Source organism: Thalassophryne amazonica, chromosome 3 (assembly GCF_902500255.1).
Source record: "Thalassophryne amazonica chromosome 3, fThaAma1.1, whole genome shotgun sequence".
In the NCBI taxonomy this organism is placed as follows: domain Eukaryota; kingdom Metazoa; phylum Chordata; class Actinopteri; order Batrachoidiformes; family Batrachoididae; genus Thalassophryne; species Thalassophryne amazonica.
The window spans coordinates 114,566,688-114,586,565 of record NC_047105.1 but is presented as its reverse complement, the minus strand read 5'-3'; the positions used below and the strand labels follow the sequence as shown (position 1 = coordinate 114,586,565).

The 19,878-nt window shown below is 45.1% G+C and overlaps 1 protein-coding gene across 1 annotated transcript in view; it reads right to left on the bottom strand.

The window, feature by feature from the left end:
• The window catches only part of LOC117507463 (copine-9-like), an 863,862-nt gene that overhangs the window by 96,548 nt on the left and 747,436 nt on the right, over positions 1-19,878 (bottom strand). The window contains exon 16 of the mRNA XM_034167340.1: positions 19,370-19,551. Coding sequence (XP_034023231.1) covers positions 19,370-19,551 — 182 coding nt within the window. The remainder of the gene's footprint in view (positions 1-19,369; positions 19,552-19,878) is intronic.

The window sequence follows — 19,878 nt, the reverse complement described above, 5'->3', positions numbered from 1 at the left end:
CTGATGAGTCCACATTTCAAATTGTTTTTGGAAATCATGAACGTCGTGTCCTCCGGACAAAAAAGGAAAAAGACCATCCAGATTGTTACCAGCTCAAAGTTCAAAAGCCAGCATCTGTGATGGTATGGGGGTGTGTTAGTGCCCATGGCATGGGCAACTTACACATCTGTGATGGCACCATCAATGCTGAAAGGTACATCCAGGTTTTGGAGCAACACATGCAGCCATCCAAGCACCGTCTTTTTAAGGGACATCCCAACTTATTTCAGCAAGATGATGCCAAGCCACATTCTGCACGTGTTACAACAGTGTGGTTTCATAGTAAAAAAATGCAGGCACTAGACTGGCCTGCCTGCAGTCCAGACCTATCACCCATTGAAAATGTGTGGTGCATTATGAAGCGCAAGATACGACAATGGAGACTGTTACGACTGTTGAACAACTGAAGTTGTATCTTGATGCTCATTTAAAAAAAAGACCTATGATATGATGTATTGCTCCACCTCTAAGGGCACTTTCACACACAACATGACTGAAGCAGATTGGCACATGAAAGAGGAATCATATGTTACTCGTGAGCAATCGGAGCTGCCTTGAACACCTCATGCAGCAGTCGCTACAACCATTCGGGCACATGCACTCTACATTCTCGTGTTGCTCACCGTGGAAACCCATCAGTGGGCAAGATGAGTCCGCACTGCTGTCTGATCATGTTTACAGCATTCGCACAGTGTGTCAGACGCAGGTCGGACATATCAAGCCGCAGCCATGGACTTGAACGAAATCATCGGCCATGTTGAACTGTGGCTGAATGCCGTGATCAAGGTAGCCTTCACACCAGCAGCCAAATGTTGGCGAATCCCGGACAAATGGGCATTCGACTCACTCTTGGTCGGAGTCAGCCATTGTCCAAGTGCCACCCACAAACATCCAACACCACTCACGGGGCTGTTCACGCAGCCCGGCACGAGAGTAGAGTGCAGGCGATCACATTCGAGCTGGCTGTACGAATGGCCCCACATTGTCTAAGTGCCCCATGTGTGAGCCGTTATGAAGCAACATAAATGTCATGCAAGTGTGCCCCCCCACAAGTCAAATCGTGTGAGGCGTGTCCCCCCCACAACACCATGGTCCAACATTGTAAACTGCGGCTGAGGTTGAGCGGAGTGTGATCACTGTCCAGCGCAGTGCGCATTTTGATGGCTGACATGTCCAGCTGGAGCAGCTGACCGCTGTGTATTCACAACTCAGCTGGAGAACACATATCATGCCATGAACAACATGAAAAACACTCCACGCAATGCACAAGTGTGGACGGGCTCTCATGCTCTCATGGCATTCTGATAATTACATACAGACAAGATCACATGAGGACTGGCCAACCATGTCTGAGCGTGCACGGCGTGGTGTGAACTTTGTTGTGAGTCGGCTGGCTAGCCTAATGAACGTCCCACCATGTAAACTGTCATCCATATGACAGACAGAAAGAGTGGAAAATAAATAAAAACATACGATAAGGGGAAAGGCGTGAACTCATTCATGTGTGATTGCTTTGCTCAAAGCGGTGTGGACACACGGGGCGTTTTAGCTCATTGCCGGCCAGCGACTCACTGTCAGCTGGAACTGACAGTGCACATGAGGTGTTACATAAACAGAGAACAGACAGATGCAGGACAAATAAATAAATACAACAACAGCTACATACATACAGTATTTTCATAACAAATACATAAAATAAATAACAGAACAAAGGAACAGCGAGTGAGACTTTTTTTCTGTGAGCTGTGAGTTGGTTCGCAGAGGTGGGCGTGTCGCTGTGAGCAGCAGCTGTTGAGACCTGTGTCCTCACAAGTCACAGCTGGAGAACACATATCATGCTATGCAGGATATCACATCACAACGCTGCAACATGAGGCGCATGCATCGGCATGCTGTCCTCACATAGAAATACACCAAAAGACATGTTGCCTTCGCAACGTGAGCAGTGGTGAGCACGTCAGCGCACAAATAATCACGTAGGCTGCCCCATGTGAAAAGATCCGTCTGATCACATGAACACTTAGCTGGCAATCTGACTATCACGTCCACCACATGAGTTATGGTTCATATGATGCAGTGTCCTTTGGCGCGCTCATCATTGGACACCTGGACACACAGCATCGGCTGATGTGGACATGATATGAGCGCACGGCTTCATTCATGTCAGTCCGTTAGCGTGCTGATGTCCATCACCATGGGTTATTTACAGAGGAACAGGAGGATGCTACTTGTACTGTCCGCTCTTTATAACAGGAATTAAATATTACATCCCCAATTCCAATGAAGTTGGGACATTGTGTAAAATGTAAATAAAACAGAATGCAGTGATTTGCAAATCCTCTTCAACCTATATTCAATTGAATACAGCACAAAGACAAGATATTTAATGTTCAAACTGATAAACTTTATTGTTTTTGTGCAAATATTTGCTCATTTTGAAATGGATGCCTGCAACACATTTCAAAAAAGCTGGGACAGTGGTATGTTTACCACTGTGTTACATCACCTTTCTTTCTAACAACACTCAATAAGCATTTGGGAACTGAGGACACTAATTCTTGAAGCTTTGTAGGTGTCAGGATGGGCAGGTGGCAGGCACCTGAATTGTCAGGACCCAAAATGCAAACTCTCTGACTAGGTGTGGATGTTGAAGAAATCATGGTCTTTAATACAGGCTCTGGTTCAGTACACAGGTGATCAGTTGGCGAGACAGAAGCGCAAACAGGGTCAGGCAAAAACGCAGTCATGGGCAATCAGGGTTCAATGGCACGAGCAGACACAGACATCATGGGCAAGGCAAAAGGCGCAGTCAAAAAACACAAAGCAGGGTCTGGATACACAGCGAATCAAAAACAGGACTAGAAACAGAGCTGGTAAGCGTGCAAAGACAACAAACGAGCAAGGGTGTGGTGGCTGGGTGGAGATTGAATAAGACACGTGTTAACAAGGTGCACCTGAGGAACAATCAAGAAGGGGCGTGGCTAGTGAACGAAGATACTACATTGTGCAAGACAGTGAGGGAGGACAACACAAGGTGGAGTGAAGAAAAGACAAAGATTTGTGAACAGGTGTCAAGAGGGTGACTAAATGAAAACACAAAGCAGACAGAGTTAAAGTGAGAGACAGGGATACATGGCAGGTGCATAGAGAACTTAATCAACTGGCTGTGAGAGATGAAGACAGGAATGCAGGTGCAGGATGTGGAGTGAAACAGAAATAAGTACAAAGCTACAATTGAATATAATATTACTGAACAGGAATCAGACATGAACATGAGAACTGGACTAAACATGAACTGGCGAGAGACTTAACAGGACAGAAAAGCAGACCAGAGATAAACTAGATAACACAGCTCAGAGAATAATAAGAAATTAAACACCATGACAAAACTAAACTGGAACTGGCAGACAAACTCCTGACAAAGTGCAAACAGAAATGAGAACAGCAAAAATAGGCAAACGATAACTAAATGATAACCCATGAAAACACAGACTGATAGAATGGAACTGAGACATGGCCAAAGTATTAACGTAACAAGGAAAGAAAGTGACAAAGCAAACAGAACTGAGAATAACCATAAGATGAAAATAATATAACTAGTGAATCAAAACAAGAACCAAGTGACAAGAAAAACAAGACAGAATAAAACATGATGAAAATAATTACTAATAAATCAAAGCCGCAGCAAACGGGAAACCATAAAAAGGGGAAAAATAAGGGCTCAGTGCCCTGACCTGGCCCAATCGCTGACAGTAGGTGGAATTTTTTCCCATTCTTGCTTGATGTACAACTTCAGTTGTTCAACAGTCCGGGGTCTCCATTGTCATATCTTGCGCTTCATAATGCGCCACACATTTTCAATGGGCGACAGGTCTGGACTGCAGGCAGGCCAGTCTAGTGCCCACATTTTTTTACTACGGAACCACAGTGTTGTAACACGTGCAGAATGTGGCTTGGCATCGTCTTGCTGAAATAAGTTGGGACGTCCCTTAAAAAGACGTTGCTTGGATGGCTTCTTGCAGAAGAATGAAATCTTATATATATGAGGGCTGAATGAAAAGTAATGCCTCCAAGAAAATTCCTTGTGACTCGATGGGAATGTTTTAGGGAACGAAACAAAAAAATTTCCATAGAATGTGCACTTTACAGTAATTACATACCTTCACTTTCCAAAAAGGCACCAGTTAGCTGAATAAATTTCTGCCAATGACGAACATGTTTAGTGAAGCTGTCATAGAACAACGCCACTTTCTGTTTCCACCACGAGTTCCTGACTGCCGTCTGAATTTCAACATTGGAGTCATGGTGAGTTCCACGACGTTCTTCCTTCATTTTAGGGAAAAAATGGAAATCACATGGTGCCAAGTCTGGAGTGTATGGTGGATGCGGTAATGCAGGGGTATTCAACTCCTACCAGAAGGGGCCGAGAGGGTGCAGGTTTTCTTTGCAACCAGCCACTCCACCAAGGGATTTCACTGATTAACTGATTCCATCTGCTCAAAGTGATATTAATCAGTGAAATTACCTGGCTGAATATGTGTTTGCAAAGAAAACCTGCACCTGTTGAGTTTCATCTTCCTTAACTCTTTATGGTGCTATGAGAAGTGTTTGGCCTAGCATTGTCATGTTGCAGCAAAACATTTTCTTTCTCCCTTCGAATTCTCCGTAAGCACATTTTTAGAGCCCGGAGACTTTGTGCCTTGATTTGAGTTAATTGTTGTCCTATTCACCCTACTGAGGTTTCAAAGTGTGGTCAGTATGTGGTGTCAGCCCACAAGCACCACAAATGACGTGCAAGTGTGTCATTCCCCACCCCCAGCAACATGAATGGTGTGTGTGTGTCATGTCACCTTCCAGGCAACAGAATGGCATGCGTGTCCCCTCCCACACATACACACACACACATAAACATATCAAGTCATCAGGTACCAATTACACATCATTACTAGTAACATGATTGTCTTACATTTAAACAGTAGATTCATTGTTCTTATGATGTTCTGTGCTCTCTCATTATTTGGTCCTTACACCTTTTCTTTGATTTTTGTACATTTGTACAACATTTAATTGCTTCCGCTGCTGTGTGAGTGCGATTTGGCATCACACCTCTCACGTGGTCACACTGTGTTCATGCGTGTGTACACGAGCATGTGCGAAACCACTGCCGCAGGATCATACGGCATCTGTACACAACTGTCTATCCATCTGTCCCTCCCAACAGCGGCTGGAATTTTTTGAGGTTCCCCAATTTAGGTTTTTTTGGCCTTTTTCGGCCTCATTCGCCAAACTTCGTGCTACGTGTTATGGGCCATTAATAAAGTGCTGGTTGATAAAGTGAGAAAAGTATTACAGTGATTTAGTGGTGGATGAATTCTGGAGGTCTGACTGAATTTTGCAATTGTGTGATTATTGTTGTTTTAGTATAGGATCAGGGCAGGACTAGATAAGCACATGACTTCTTCCTACTCCTTTTTGGACAAAAAAGTTAATTCATGTTGCTGAATATTTATTTTATATGTATTACTTCTTGTTTGAAATACAATTTCAATTCAATTCAATTTATTAATTTATATAGCGCCAACTCACGACAAAGTCACCCCAAGGCGCTTCATACAATTCATAACAACACAAATTAATTTAAAATCAAAAATAAAAGCAAGAAAAGCACAATAAAAAGATAAAACACAGTAGAATAAAAAGAAATTACAAAGCAAACACAAGCAAATTAAATTAATGATAAGTGGGTCTTCAGTCTTGATTTAAAAGTCTCCACCGTGTCATAAAAAAATAAAATATATTAAATTAATGTATTGTTGATTTTTTATGAACAAGGAATGTATCTACAACCCCAATTCCAATGAAGTTGGGACGTTGTGTAAAATGTAAATAAAAACAGAATACGATGATGTGCAAATTCTCTTCAACCTCTGTTCAATTGAATACACCATAAAAACAAGATATTTAACGATTAAACTGATAGACTTAAAGCTTATCAGTTTGAACATTAAATATCTTGTCTTTGTGGTGTATTCAATAGAATATAGGGTGAAGAGGATTTGCAAATCATTGTATTCTGTTTTTATTTACATTTTACACAATGTCCCAACTTCACTGGAATTGGGGTTGTAAGAAGACAGTGAAGGTTTTGTGGGCGTTGCCAGTTACATGTATGTGTTGATAAAAAAAATATGACACACTCACCTGTGTGTGGCATTTCCTGGTACTACACGATGATTTGTCCGTTCTGAGCCATGTGTCATGAGACAAACATGCCACAACAAAATTTTTACTTTAATTTACAGTACATTTCCTGCACTGCGTTAAGTACTTCCCAACAACACACTTCTTATTAGAGTTGCCATGGCATGACACAGTGCAGGGATCTGTCACACTGAGGTGAACTCTAATTGGGAAAGCTGATTGAACATCCGTGCATATGGAAATGAGCAAAGTTATGCAAAGTAATGAATGTGGACCAGCTGACAGACTCAACAAATACTGACTTTCAATGAAAGGAGGCTAAGACGAACAAGGGATTTGAAATAGCTGATTGAAATAGCTGATTGAAAACGACAGTTTCAGGTCAGACAAGCTTGACTAAGAAGTTTTCCTTTCCAGTAAGACCTGAGGCACATTATTAAAATGTTTAAAAGCCCTGACCATAATGTTTTCCTGAAGATTTGCTACTAATGTTATCTTGCAGCCTTGGAGCAGTTCCAAAAGATTTCTTCACTTTATGCCCCCCTACTATCTACTTATCTGTTCATTACTTAAATGTGGTAATCACAACAGTTTTCTCATAGTTCCTTTTGGTGACTGATAACAGAGCAGCTGTTTGAAATGTTTTTACTAACTTCTATTGACATATTTGCTGACAAAGATATATGAAGCGATGGGTCTGGTCTGTTTTTCTCCACCACATCCATGGATCACATCACTCTGTGTGCAGGTGGTGTTGAATCCCAGTGTGATCATCAAATGGCATAATCCCGGTTAGAATGACTGGCACACAAGACATTAAATACATAATTTAAATTATGAGGTAATAGTACCTGTAGGCATGAAGACAGCAACAGCTACGGCAACACTTGACTTTTACCTCCACCCAAAAGATTACCCTTTGGCTGGCCTTGCCAGGACAGTCCTGGAATCAGCCTAATTGTGTGTCAAATTTGGTCAAATCAAGTTGAAAATCAAATTCTTTGACCACAACCGTTGCCAGAATGAATTATTTAAAAAGCAAGTCTGGGGCCAACCTTCACTGACATACCAAGTTTAGTAGAAATCAGCAGAAGGGCCTGGGCGGACAAGACAAACAGATATGACCTTCACCCCAAAGATTGATGTTTGGTAGATCTGACATTGCCTGGGCAATTCCAGAACATATATACATATATATATATATATACATATATATATATATATATATATATATATATATATATATATATATATATATATATATATATATATATATATATATATATATATATATATACACACACACACACACACAAGGTCTATTAGAAAAGTATCTGACCTTATTATTTTTTCTAAAACTATATGGATTTGAATCACTCAAAGCCTACCCACAGGCGAATGACGCAACAGACAGGCGTGAAAAAACTCACGCATGCCCACGAGGGTTCAAGCTTGTCTGATGTAATCGCACGTGATTCAAATCCATATAGTTTTTGAAAAAAATAAAAAGGTCGGTTTCTTTTCTAATAGACCACGTACATATATATATATATACGAGGGCTGTCCATAAAGTATAGGTCCTTTTTATTTTTTTCAAAAACTATATGGATTTCATTCATATGTTTTTACATCAGACATGCTTGAACCCTCGTGCGCATGCGTGAGTTTTTCCATGCCTGTCGGTGACGTCATTCGCCTGTGAGCACTCCTTGTGGGAGGAGTCGTCCAGCCCCTCGTCGGAATTCCTTTGTCTGAGAAGTTGCTGAGAGACTGGCGCTTTGTTTGATCAAAATTTTTTCTAAACCTGTGAGACACATCGAAGTGGACACGGTTCGAAAAATTAAGCTGGTTTTCAGTGAAAATTTTAACGGCTGATGAGAGATTTTGAGGTGATACTGTCGCTTTAAGGACTTCCCACGGTGCGAGACGTCGCGCAGCGCTCTCAGGCGCCGTCGTCAGCCTGTTTCAAGCTGAAAACCGCCACATTTCAGGCTCTATTGATCCAGGACGTCGTGAGAGAACAGAGAAGTTTCAGAAGAAGTCGGTTTCAGCATTTTATCCGGATATTCCACTGTTAAAGGAGATTTTAATAATGAAAGGCATGCGGACGGGTCCGCGCGTCGGGACGCAGCCGACGCGGTGCGGCGGCACAGGAAAAACACCTCCGTGTTGATAACCATTTGTAAAATCCAGGCAGCTTTTGATGGCTTTCAGTGGAGTGAGTATATGAGAAATTGTTTACCAGCTGGACATGTTCCAACTTGTCCTTAAGGCTTCCAACAGAGGTGTTTTTCCTGTGGCGGAGCGTCGCGGCGGCTGCGAGCCAACGCTGCAATCCGCCCGCACGTCTTTCATTAAAAAAATCTCCTTTAACAGTGGAATATCCGGATAAAATGCTGAAACCGACTTCTTCTGAAACTTCTCTGTTCTCTCACGACGTCCTGGATCAATAGAGCCTGAAATGTGGAGGTTTTCAGCTTGAAACAGGCTGACGACGGCGCCTGAGAGCGCTGCGCGACGTCTCTCACCGTGGGAAGTCCTTAAAGCGACAGTATCACCTCAAAATCTCTCATCAGCCGTTAAAATTTTCACTGAAAACCAGCTTAATTTTCGAACCGTGTCCACTTCGATGTGTCTCACAGGTTTAGAAAAAATTTTGATCAAACAAAGCGCCAGTCTCTCAGCAACTCCTCAGACAAAGGAATTCTGACGAGGGGCTGGACGACTCCTCCCACAAGGAGTGCTCACAGGCGAATGACGTCACCGACAGGCGTGGAAAAACTCACGCATGCGCACGAGGGTTCAAGCATGTCTGACGTAAAAACATATGAATGAAATCCATATAGTTTTTGAAAAAAATAAAAAGGACCTATACCAGGGGTAGGCAACCTGTTCCAGAAAGAGCCATGAGGGTGCAGGTTTTCTTTGCAGCCACTGACTCCACCAGGTGATTTTACTGATTAATATCACTTTGAGCAGATGGAATCAGTTAATCAGTGAAATCACCTGGTGGAGTCAGTGGCTGCAAAGAAAACCTGCACCCTCATGGCTCTTTCTGGAACAGGTTGCCTACCCCTGACCTATACTTTATGGACAGACCTCGTATATATATATATATATATATATATATATATATATATATATATATATATATATATATATATATGTATACACACACACACACACACACACACACACACACACACACACACACACACACACACACACACACACACACACACACACAGTGGGGTAAAAAGTATTTAGTCAGCCCCTGATTGTGCAAGTTTTCCGACTTATAAAGATGAGAGAGGTCTGTAATTTTCAATATAGGTAAACTTCAACTGTGAGAGACAAAATAAGAAAAAAAAATCCAGTTAATCACATTGTAGGATTTTTAAAGAATTTATTTGTAAATTTTGGTGGAAAATAAGTATTTGGCCAATAACAAAACTTCAACTCAATACTTTGTAACATAATCTTTGTTGGCAATAACAGAGATCAAACGTTTCCTGTAAGTATTCACCAGATTTGCACACACTGTAGCTGGTATTTTGGCCCCTTCCTCCATGCAGATCTCCTCTAGAGCAGTGATGTTTTGGGGCTGTCGATGGGCAACAAGGACTTTCAACTCCCTCCACAAATTTTCTATGGAGTTGAGGTCTGGAGACTGACAAGGCCACTCCAGGACCTTGAAATGCTTTTTACAGAGCCACTCCTTCGTTGCCCGAGCGGTGTGTTTGGGATCATTGTCATGCTGGAAGACTCAGCCACGTTGCATCTTTAATGCGCTCACTGATGGAAGGAGGTTTTGGCCTAAAATCTCATAATACATGGCCACGTTCATTCTTCCCTTAACAAGGATCAGTCGTCCTGTCGCCTTTGCAGAAAAACAGCCCCAAAGCATGATGTTTCCACCCCCATGCTTCACAGTAGATATGGCGTTCTTGGGATGCAACTCAGCATTCTTCTTCCTCCAAACATGACTAGTTGAGTTTTTACTAAAAAGTTCTATTTTGGTTTCCTCTGACCACATGCTATTCTCCCAATCCTCTCTGGATCATCCATATGCTCTCTGGCAAACTTGAAACGGGCCTGGATGTGTACTGTCTTAAGCAGGGGGACACACCTGGCACTACAGGATTTGAGTCCTTCTCTGCGTAGTGTGTAGCCTATGTTACTTTGGTCCCAGCTCTCTGCAGGTCATACATCAGGTTCCTCCGTGTGGTTCTGGGATTTTCCTTCACCATTCTCATGATCATTTTGACCCTACCGGATGACATCTTGCATGGAGCCTGATATCAAGGGAGATTATTAACGGTGTATGTCTTCAATTTTTCTTACAATTGCTCCCACAGTTGATTTATTCACACCAACCTGCTTGACTATTGTAGATTCACTCTTCCAAGCCTGGTGCACATCTACAATTTTCTTCCTGGTGTCCTTCAACAGCTCTTTGGTCTTGGCCATGGTTGAGTTTGGAGTCTGACCATTTGAGGCTGTGGATAGGTGTCTTTTATACAGATAACAAGTTCCAACAGATGTCATTAATACAGGTAACAGGTGGAGGACAGAAGAGCTTCTTAAAGAAGAAGTTACAGGTCTGTGAGAGCCAGAAGTCTTGCTTGTTCGTGGGTGACCAAATACTTATTTTCCACCATAATTTACAAATAAATTCTTTAAAAATCCTACAATGTGATTTCCTGGATTTTTTTTCTCATTTTGTCTCTCATACATGAAGTGTACCTATGTTGAAAATTACAGACCTGTCTCATCTTTCTAAGTAGGAGAACTTGCACAATCAGGGGCTGACTAAATACTTTTTTACCCCACTATATATATATATATATATATATATATATATATATATATATATATATATATATATATATATATATATATACTCAACAAAAATATAAACGCAACACTTTTGGTTTTGCTCCCATTTTGTATGAGATGAACTCAAAGATCTAAAACTTTTTCCACATACACAATATCACCATTTCCCTCAAATATTGTTCACAAACCAGTTGAAATCTGTGATAGTGAGCACTTCTCCTTTGCTGAGATAATCCATCCCTCCTCACAGGTGTGCCATATCAAGATGCTGATTAGACACCATGATTAGTGCACAGGTGTGCCTTAGACTGCCCACAATAAAAGGCCACTCTGAAAGGTGCAGTTTTGTTTTATTGGGGGGGGGGATACCAGTCAGTATCTGGTGTGACCACCATTTGCCTCATGCAGTGCAACACATCTCCTTTGCATCATCTGTGAAGAGAACACCTCTCCAACGTGCCAAACACCAGCGAATGTGAGCATTTGCCCACTCAAGTCGGTTACGACGACGAACTGGAGTCAGGTCGAGACGCCGATGAGGACGACGAGCATGCAGATGAGCTTCCCTGAGACGGTTTCTGACAGTTTGTGCAAAATGTCTTTGGTTATGCAAACCAATTGTTCCAGCAGCTGTCCGAGTGGCTGGTCTCAGACGATCTTGGAGGTGAACATGCTGGATGTGGAGGTCCTGGGCTGGTGTGGTTACACGTGGTCTGCGGTTGTGAGGCTGGTTGGATGTACTGCCAAATTCTCTGAAACGACTTTGGAGACGGCTTATGGTAGAGACATGAACATTCAATACACGAGCAACAGCTCTGGTTGACATTCCTGCTGTCAGCATGCCAATTGCATGCTCCCTCAAATCTTGCGACATCTGTGGCATTGTGCTGTGTGATAAAACTGCACCTTTCAGAGTGGCCTTTTATTGTGGGCAGTCTAAGGCACACCTGTGCACTAATCATGGTGTCTAATCAGCATCTTGGTATGGCACACCTGTGAGGCGGGATGGATTATCTCAGCAAAGGAGAAGTGCTCACTATCACAGATTTAGACTGGTTTGTGAACAATATTTGAGAGAAATGGTGATATTGTGTATGTGGAAAAAGTTTTAGATCTTTGAGTTCATCTCATACAAAATGGGAGCAAAACCAAAAGTGTTGCGTTTGTATATATATATATATACATATATATATATATATATATATATATATATATATATATATATATATATATATATATATTCGAGGTCTGTCCATAAAGTATCGTACCTTTTTATTTTTTTTTAAACTATATGGATTTGAGTCATATGTTTTCACGTCAGACAAGCTTGAACCCTTGTGAGCATTCGTGAGTTTTTCCACGCCTGTCGGTGACGTCATTCGCCAGTGAGCACGCCTTGTGGAAGGAGTGGTCCCGCCTCGTCGTCGGATTTTCATTGTCTGGAAATGGTGGAATGATTTGGGGTTTTGTTCCATCAGAATTTTTTCAGAAGCTGTTAGAGACTGGCACCTGGAAACCATTCGAAAAATTTATCTGGCTTTCAGTGAAAATTTTACGGGCTTCACAGAGAATAAGGTCTGTTAGTACAGCTTTAAGGACCCCTTTAAGGACGCTCAGCACGCCGCGCTCCGAGCTGTGACGACACGGCACAAGCCACGGGACCATTTCTGAGCTGATGGCTCTGTGGATACGAGACTGTCGTGTGCTCTTTCTCTGGTTATCACAAGAGCTGGACATCAGCCATTTTCTGGCAGATTTCACTTTTAACAAGAGATTTTGTCATGGAAAGCCACGCAGAGGCTTCGCGCGTCACGACCGATTCGCTTTGGAAGCGAGACAAAGGAACACCTCTGTTTCGGCATGTCAGAGTACAAGTTTGGACATGTCTGTCTCGGCTTTCAATGCTTACCAGTCCAGTATCAGTGAAATGTCCAAACTTGTTCTTCCTTAAAGGGGTCCTTAAAGCTGTACTAACAGACCTTATTCTCTGTGAAGCCCGTAAAATTTTCACCGAAAGCCAGATAAATTTTTCGAATACTTTCCAGGTGCCAGTCTCTAACAGCTTCTGAAAAAATTCTGATGGAAAAAAACCCCAAATCATTCCGCCATTTCCAGACAATGAAAATCCGACGACCGGGCGGGACCACTCCTTCCACAAGGCGTGCTCACAGGCGAATGACGTCACCGACAGGCGTGGAAAAACTCACGCATGCGCACAAGGGTTCAAGCTTGTCTGACGTGAAAACATATGAATCAAATCCATATAGTTTAAAAAAAAAATAAAAAGGTACGATACTTTATGGACAGACCTCGTATATCCATTTTCTTCTGCTTTATCCGGAGTCGGGTCGCGGGGGCAGCAGCTCAAGCAAAGCTGCCCAGACCTCCCGATCCCCACACACCTCCCCCAGCTCCTCCAGGGGAACCCCAAGACGTTCCCAAGCCAGCCGAGAGATGTAGTCCCTCCAGCATGTCCTGGGTCTTCGGGGCCTCCTCCCAATGGGACGTGCCTGGAACACCTCTCCAGTGAGGCATCCAGGGGGCATCTGGAAAAGATGCCCGAGCCACCTCAACTGACTCCTTTTGATGTGGAGGAGCAGTGGCTCGACTCCAAGCTCCTCCCGAGTGACCCAGCTCTTCACCCTATCTCTAAGGGAGCGTCCAGCCACCCTGCGGAGGAAACTCATCTTGGCCGCTTGTACTCGCGATCTCGCTCTTTCGGTCATGAGCCAAATCTCATGACCATAGGTGAGGATCGGAACGTAGATCGATAGGTAAATTGAGAGCTTTGCCCCCCTACTCAGCTGTCTCTTCACCATGACAGTCCAATACAGCGACCGCATCACTGCAGATGCTGCACCGATCCATCTATCGATCTCACGCTCAATCCGTCCCTCACTCGTGAAAAAGACCCTGAGATACTTAAACTCCTCCACTTGAGGCAAGGACACTCCACCGACCTGAAGAGGGCAAAGCACCTTTTTCCGGTCGAGAACCATGGCCTCGGATTTGGAGGTGATGATTTTCATCCCGGAGGCTTCACACTCGGCTGCAAACCGCCCCAGTGCACGCTGAAGGTCCTGATTTGACGAAGCCAACAGAACCACATCGTCCACAAACAGCAGAGACGAGATTCTGTGGTTCCCAAACCAGACCCCCTCTACACCCTGGCTGTGCCTAGAAATTCTGTCCATAAAATAATGAACAGAACCGGTGACAAAGGGCAGCCCTGGCGGAGGCCAACATGCACTGGAAACAGGTTTGACTTACTACCGGCAATGCGAACCAAGCTCCTGCTGCGGTCGTACAGGGACTGGATAGCCCTTAGCAAAGGACCCCGGACCCCGTACTCCCGGAGCACCCCCACAGGGTGCCCCGAGGGACACGGTTGAACGCCTTCTCCAGATGCACAAAACACATGTGGACTGGTTGGGCAAACTCCCATGAACCCTCAAGCACCCGATGGAGCGTGTAGAGCTGGTCCAGTGTGCTGTGACCAGGACGAAAACCACACTGCTCCTCCTGAATCTGAGGTTCGACCATCGGTCGAATTCTCCTCTCCAGTACTCTGGAATAGACCTTACTGGGGAGGCTGAAGAGTGTGATCCTCCTATAGTTGGAACACACCCTCCGGTCCCCCTTCTTAAACAGAGGGACCACCACCCTGGTCTGCCAATCCAGAGGCACAGTCCCCGATCACCACGCGATGTTGCAGAGGTGTGTCAGCCAAGACAGTCCCACAACTGATTAACTGTTAATCAGTGAAATCATCTGGTGGAGTCAGTGGCTGCAAAGAAAACCTGCACCCTCATGGCTCTTTCTGGAACAGGTTGCCTACCCCTGCTATAGGAACTGTCCCCGACTGCCATGCGATGTTGCAGAGGCATGTCAACCAAGACAGTCCCACAACATCCAGAGACTTAAGGTACTCAGGGTGGATTTCATCTACCCCAGGAGCCTTGCCACCGAGGAGCTTTCTAACCACCTCTGTGACTTCGGCCTGGGTGATGGATGAGTCTGCCTCTGAGTCCCCAGACTCTGCTTCCTCTTTGGAAGACGTGACGATGGGATTGAGCAGATCCTCGAAGTATTCCTTCCACCACCCGACAACATCCCCAGTCAGGGTCAACAGCTCCCCACCTGCACCACAGACAGTGCCGGTGGAGAGTTGCTTCCGCCTCCTGAGGTGTTGTACGGTTTGCCAGAATTTCTTCGAGGCCGACCGATAGTCCTCCTCCATGGCCTCCCCGAACTCCTCCCAGACCCGTGTCTTTGCCTCTGCGACCGCATGGGCTGCAGCACGCTTGGCCTGCCAGTACCTGTCAGCTGCCTCCGGGGTCCCACTTACGAACAAAGACAAGTAGGACTCCTTCTTCAGCTTGAGGGCATCCCTTACTTCCGGCGTCCACCACCGTGTTCGAAGATTGCTGCTGCGACAGGCACCAGAGACCTTGTGGCCACAGCTACGAGCGGCCGCATCAACAATGGAGGTGGAGAACATGGTCCACTCAGACTCCATGTCTCCAACCTCCCACAGGATCTGGGAGAAGCTCACCCGGAGGTTGGAGTTGAAGACCTCGCTGACACAGGGTTCTGCCAGGCATTCCCAGCAGACCCTTATGATACGTTTGGGCCTGCCAGGTATGACCGGCTTCCTCCCTTCCCAGCAGACCCAACTCACCACCAGGTGGTGATTGGTTGACAGCTCAACCCCTCTCTTCACCCGAGTGTCAGAGACACGTGGCCGAAGATCAGATGATACGACTACAAAGTCGACCATCGACCTCCGGCTCAGGGTGTCCTGGTGCCACGTGAACTGATGGACACCCTTGTGCTTGAACATGGTGTTCGTGATGGACAAACTGTGACTAGCACAGAAGTCCAACAGCTGAACACCACTCGGGTTCAGATCGGGGAGGCCGTGCTTCCTGATCACCCCCCTCCAGGTCTCACCATCGCCGCCCATGTGGGCGCTGAAATCCCCCAGGAGAAAAATGGAGTACCCCTCCCAGGGACTCCAAAAAGGTCGGGTACTCTACACTGCCGCTCGGCCCATATGCCGAGACAACAGTGAGACACCTGTCCCCGACCCGAAGGCGTAGGGACGCGACCCTCTCGTTCACCGGAGTGAACTCCAACACATGGTGACTGAGCTGGGGAGCCATAAGCAATGCTACCCCAGCTCTCCGCTTCTCCCTGTGTAACACCAGAAAAGTGGAGCGTCCAGCCCCTCTCCAGGAGTTGGGTACCAGAGCTCAAGCTGTGCGTGGAGGTGAGTCCGACTATCTCTAGTCGGTATCTCTCAACCTCCCGCACAAGCTCAGGCTCCTTCCCCCCCAGGGAGGTGACATTCCACATCTCAACAGCCAGGGGCTGTGAGCACGGACCGGGCCGCTGGGCCACCCGCCCTCGACCGCCACCCAATCCTCTCTGCACCCGACCCCCATGGCCCCCTCGGCAGGTGCTGAACCCACAGGAGGGCGGGCCCACGTCACTCTTTTGGGCCGAGCCCGGCCGGGCCCCGTGGGCTCAGGCCCAACCATCAAGCGCTCGCTCGCTCGCGAGCCCCAAGCCCAGGCCTGGCTCCAGGGTGGGGCCCCGGCTCCGCCATACCGGGCGACGTCTCAGTCCTTGATTTTGTACTGGTCATGGGAGCAACATTTGTAAATGGCCACCATAAATACCCTTTCTCATGACTGGATTCACCTGTGTAAGGAGGTCAAGGGTCAATGAGCTTACCAAACCAATTTTGTGTTCCAATAATTAGTGCTAAATGTATTCAAATTAATAAAATGACAAGGGTGCACAAATTTATGCACCTTCCTCATTTTCTTTAAATAATTATTGCACACTTTCTGTAAATACCAGAAGCTTCATTTCACTTCTCAAATATCAGTGTGCTTGTCTGCTATATGATATATTTAACTGAAATCTCTGATCCAGACAACCAATGATTTATAAAGGAAAATCATGAAAATTAGCAGGGGTGCCCAAACTTTTGCATACAACTGTATTTTATTCAAGGCTCCATATAGCATAGTATAGTATAGTATAGTATAGTGCTGTTATTAAGGGCTTATGCGTTTCTATGTAGTTATGTAGTTCAACGGGGGGGGGCAGTATCTGAACATGGATTGTAGTGGTGAGCTAGTCTGGACCAAAAGGTCCAGGGTTGAATTTTTGTCCCAGTCCAGCCCCGCACCAAAGACACCCAGAAGTTACCTGAAGACAGTGGCGAGCTTCAAGTCTTACCAACATACAGCAGCCCTCTACAAATTCAATGCTTACGCCATACGCATATGCAATTTATATGCAATTTATTCTTGCAAGACAGTAGGTATGTAGTGTGTCAGTGAACGTGATGTGCATATGTGACCCCATCCGCCCTTCCCGATCAGCTTGCACCTCAAAGCCAACCAACAACTTCTATCAGAAAGAGCCGACCACCAAAACAACACGAAGACAGACAAGAACTAAAGACAAGTGGTGAAGGCAATAACTGTGAAGTGATGAGAAGTGAGACACTGAGCTGACGGGGCCCCTACCATACAACTTTCCAGGACAAACGACGACACATGAACAAGTAGTGACAGCAACAGTCTGTTATCTAATTAATGAGCATCCATACCCTAATCTAGGACACCAGAGTCTTGATCCCCTTGAGAGCACCCAAAACCGAATTGTGGTGACGGCCACAAACACACAACCATCCACGCACAGAGACTCAGATCACAGCTAAATATCCGATCACTGCTGTGACTGGTGTGTTGGGCCAAGTACAGAAAAGTACAGAACCTTAAAATATGACGTGGACCACTCTGGCACATCAGAAGCCATATGGCCGACTACACGCAACAGACGGAAATGGGTCCAGGACGCAGGGCCCCAGGAGAAACCAGGAGAAGAAGGGTAGCAAAAGGGCACAGGGGCCAGGAAGGGCAGCCACCGTGGCAGCCCTACGAATCACCAGGGGAACGGCCCGGCGGCGCCGGAACACACTCCCCCCCCCCCCAAGAGGCACAGGAAGCAACCCCATACCCAAGAGAAGCACACAGGGTGCCGGCATGGGCCCACAAAAGGGGGGCCCCAGAACCACAACACCCGGACCATAGCCCCTAAAGGGAGGAGCGAGCAGTGACAGGGACGGGGGGCAAAGGAGCCACCGCAACCAAACCCAAAGCGTGGGCAGGATCACTGAGCCATATGAAGGTGGGGCCCGGTCCCCAGACAAGAGGTGAGACCCAATCCCCTGGGCCAGGAAGCACACAAGGCCCCCCCAACACCCAAGACTCCCCCAGCACAGCCAGCAGAATCCCCCAACCCCCCCCCACCCCAAACACCAAAGGGATTGCAAAGATTGTTCTTTACAGGATTCAGTTCCAGTTACGTGTATGCCCTCAGTGATCAAACCAGTCCGTCTTCACATCCAAGACAACTATCATCCATCACACTGATGAACTCACTAAATCATATACCACATGTACCTCATGTACAATTTATCACACATTTTTCACATATCCTTTTCTTTTCTCTTATTGCACATTTTATTTTACTTGCACATTTCATTTGCACATTTTATTAATGTAAATTATTCAGTTTAGTGTATATTTATGCATGCTGTACTGAGAGAGTGCAGCTCAAACCGAAGGCAAATTCCTTGTTTTCTGTGGATACTTGGGGAATTAACGATATTCTGATTCTGATTCTATTGACCACATCCTGGCTATTAACTTCCAAAGGGAAAGAAAACGCTTGGGGACTACCAGATGAGAGCCAATAATCATGATGAAAATGTTGAGTTGTGTCACGCAAAGCACACGGCAGCAATTTTACTCACATAGGTTCTGACTAAAATTAGTGTTCAACATCAATCGCAGTGTGCAGGGAGGAATAAAAGCCATTACAGTTATGCATTGTTTACTTGATGCATCTCTTTTGCTGTGCTTGGTTTGACAGAATTTTGTGATGTTGGGTTTTTTTTCTTGGCCAAAGTTATGAAAAAAGTCCAAAAAGGAATTACATTCAATATCAACAGCCCAGTAAAACCTTACTTCTGACAGATGGACACAGTTCACACCCTGGCTGTGGTTTAATCACAGTCTGCATGAGTCTGCTATAAATAAAATCATAGCAAGTTGCCAACTTGTTTCAGTGCTGCTGTGGTCAAAAGGATACTTTAAATGTAAAAACAGCTTGTTGATTTAAATTAGTATTTAGTAATCTCACAAAGGAACTAACATTTTGGACTGAACGCTATGACAGTAAAGTGTTGACCTACTACACCTCTTACCAGAGGGAAAGCGTGGGAGACTTTGCCATCTGGAGGAAGTTTCGCTCCAAATCCATATGCTGGGAAGAGTTTGTCACTGTCATAGTCCTGGATAATCTCCCCCACAGCCTTCAGGGCCATAGCGTACGTATTCATCTGGTATGGACTCATGTAGTGTAGTGAGGTTGGTTGGGATGGATTACCTGGAGAAAGATACACCCAACATATATACAAAGGAACATTATATTGCACTTGACTTGTTGATTATACTGTGTGGATATGATGGGTGCAGTAGCACATGCATGATCAGCTTTCTAAAGAATTAAAAGGGTCATACTGTGGGAATTTGGTTTTTGTCTTACTTTTATAGTTGTGCCTTCAAGCTAAAAATCCTCAAAGTTGTGCAGTTCTACTTGTCTGCATGTAGAAACTACCCTGCTATGGGCAGTCTTCTTTATGAAACAGCTTGTGTTGGATATCTGTGACATATGTCTTCAACTGTACTCCTGCAAAACACCTATCCTGCTTCA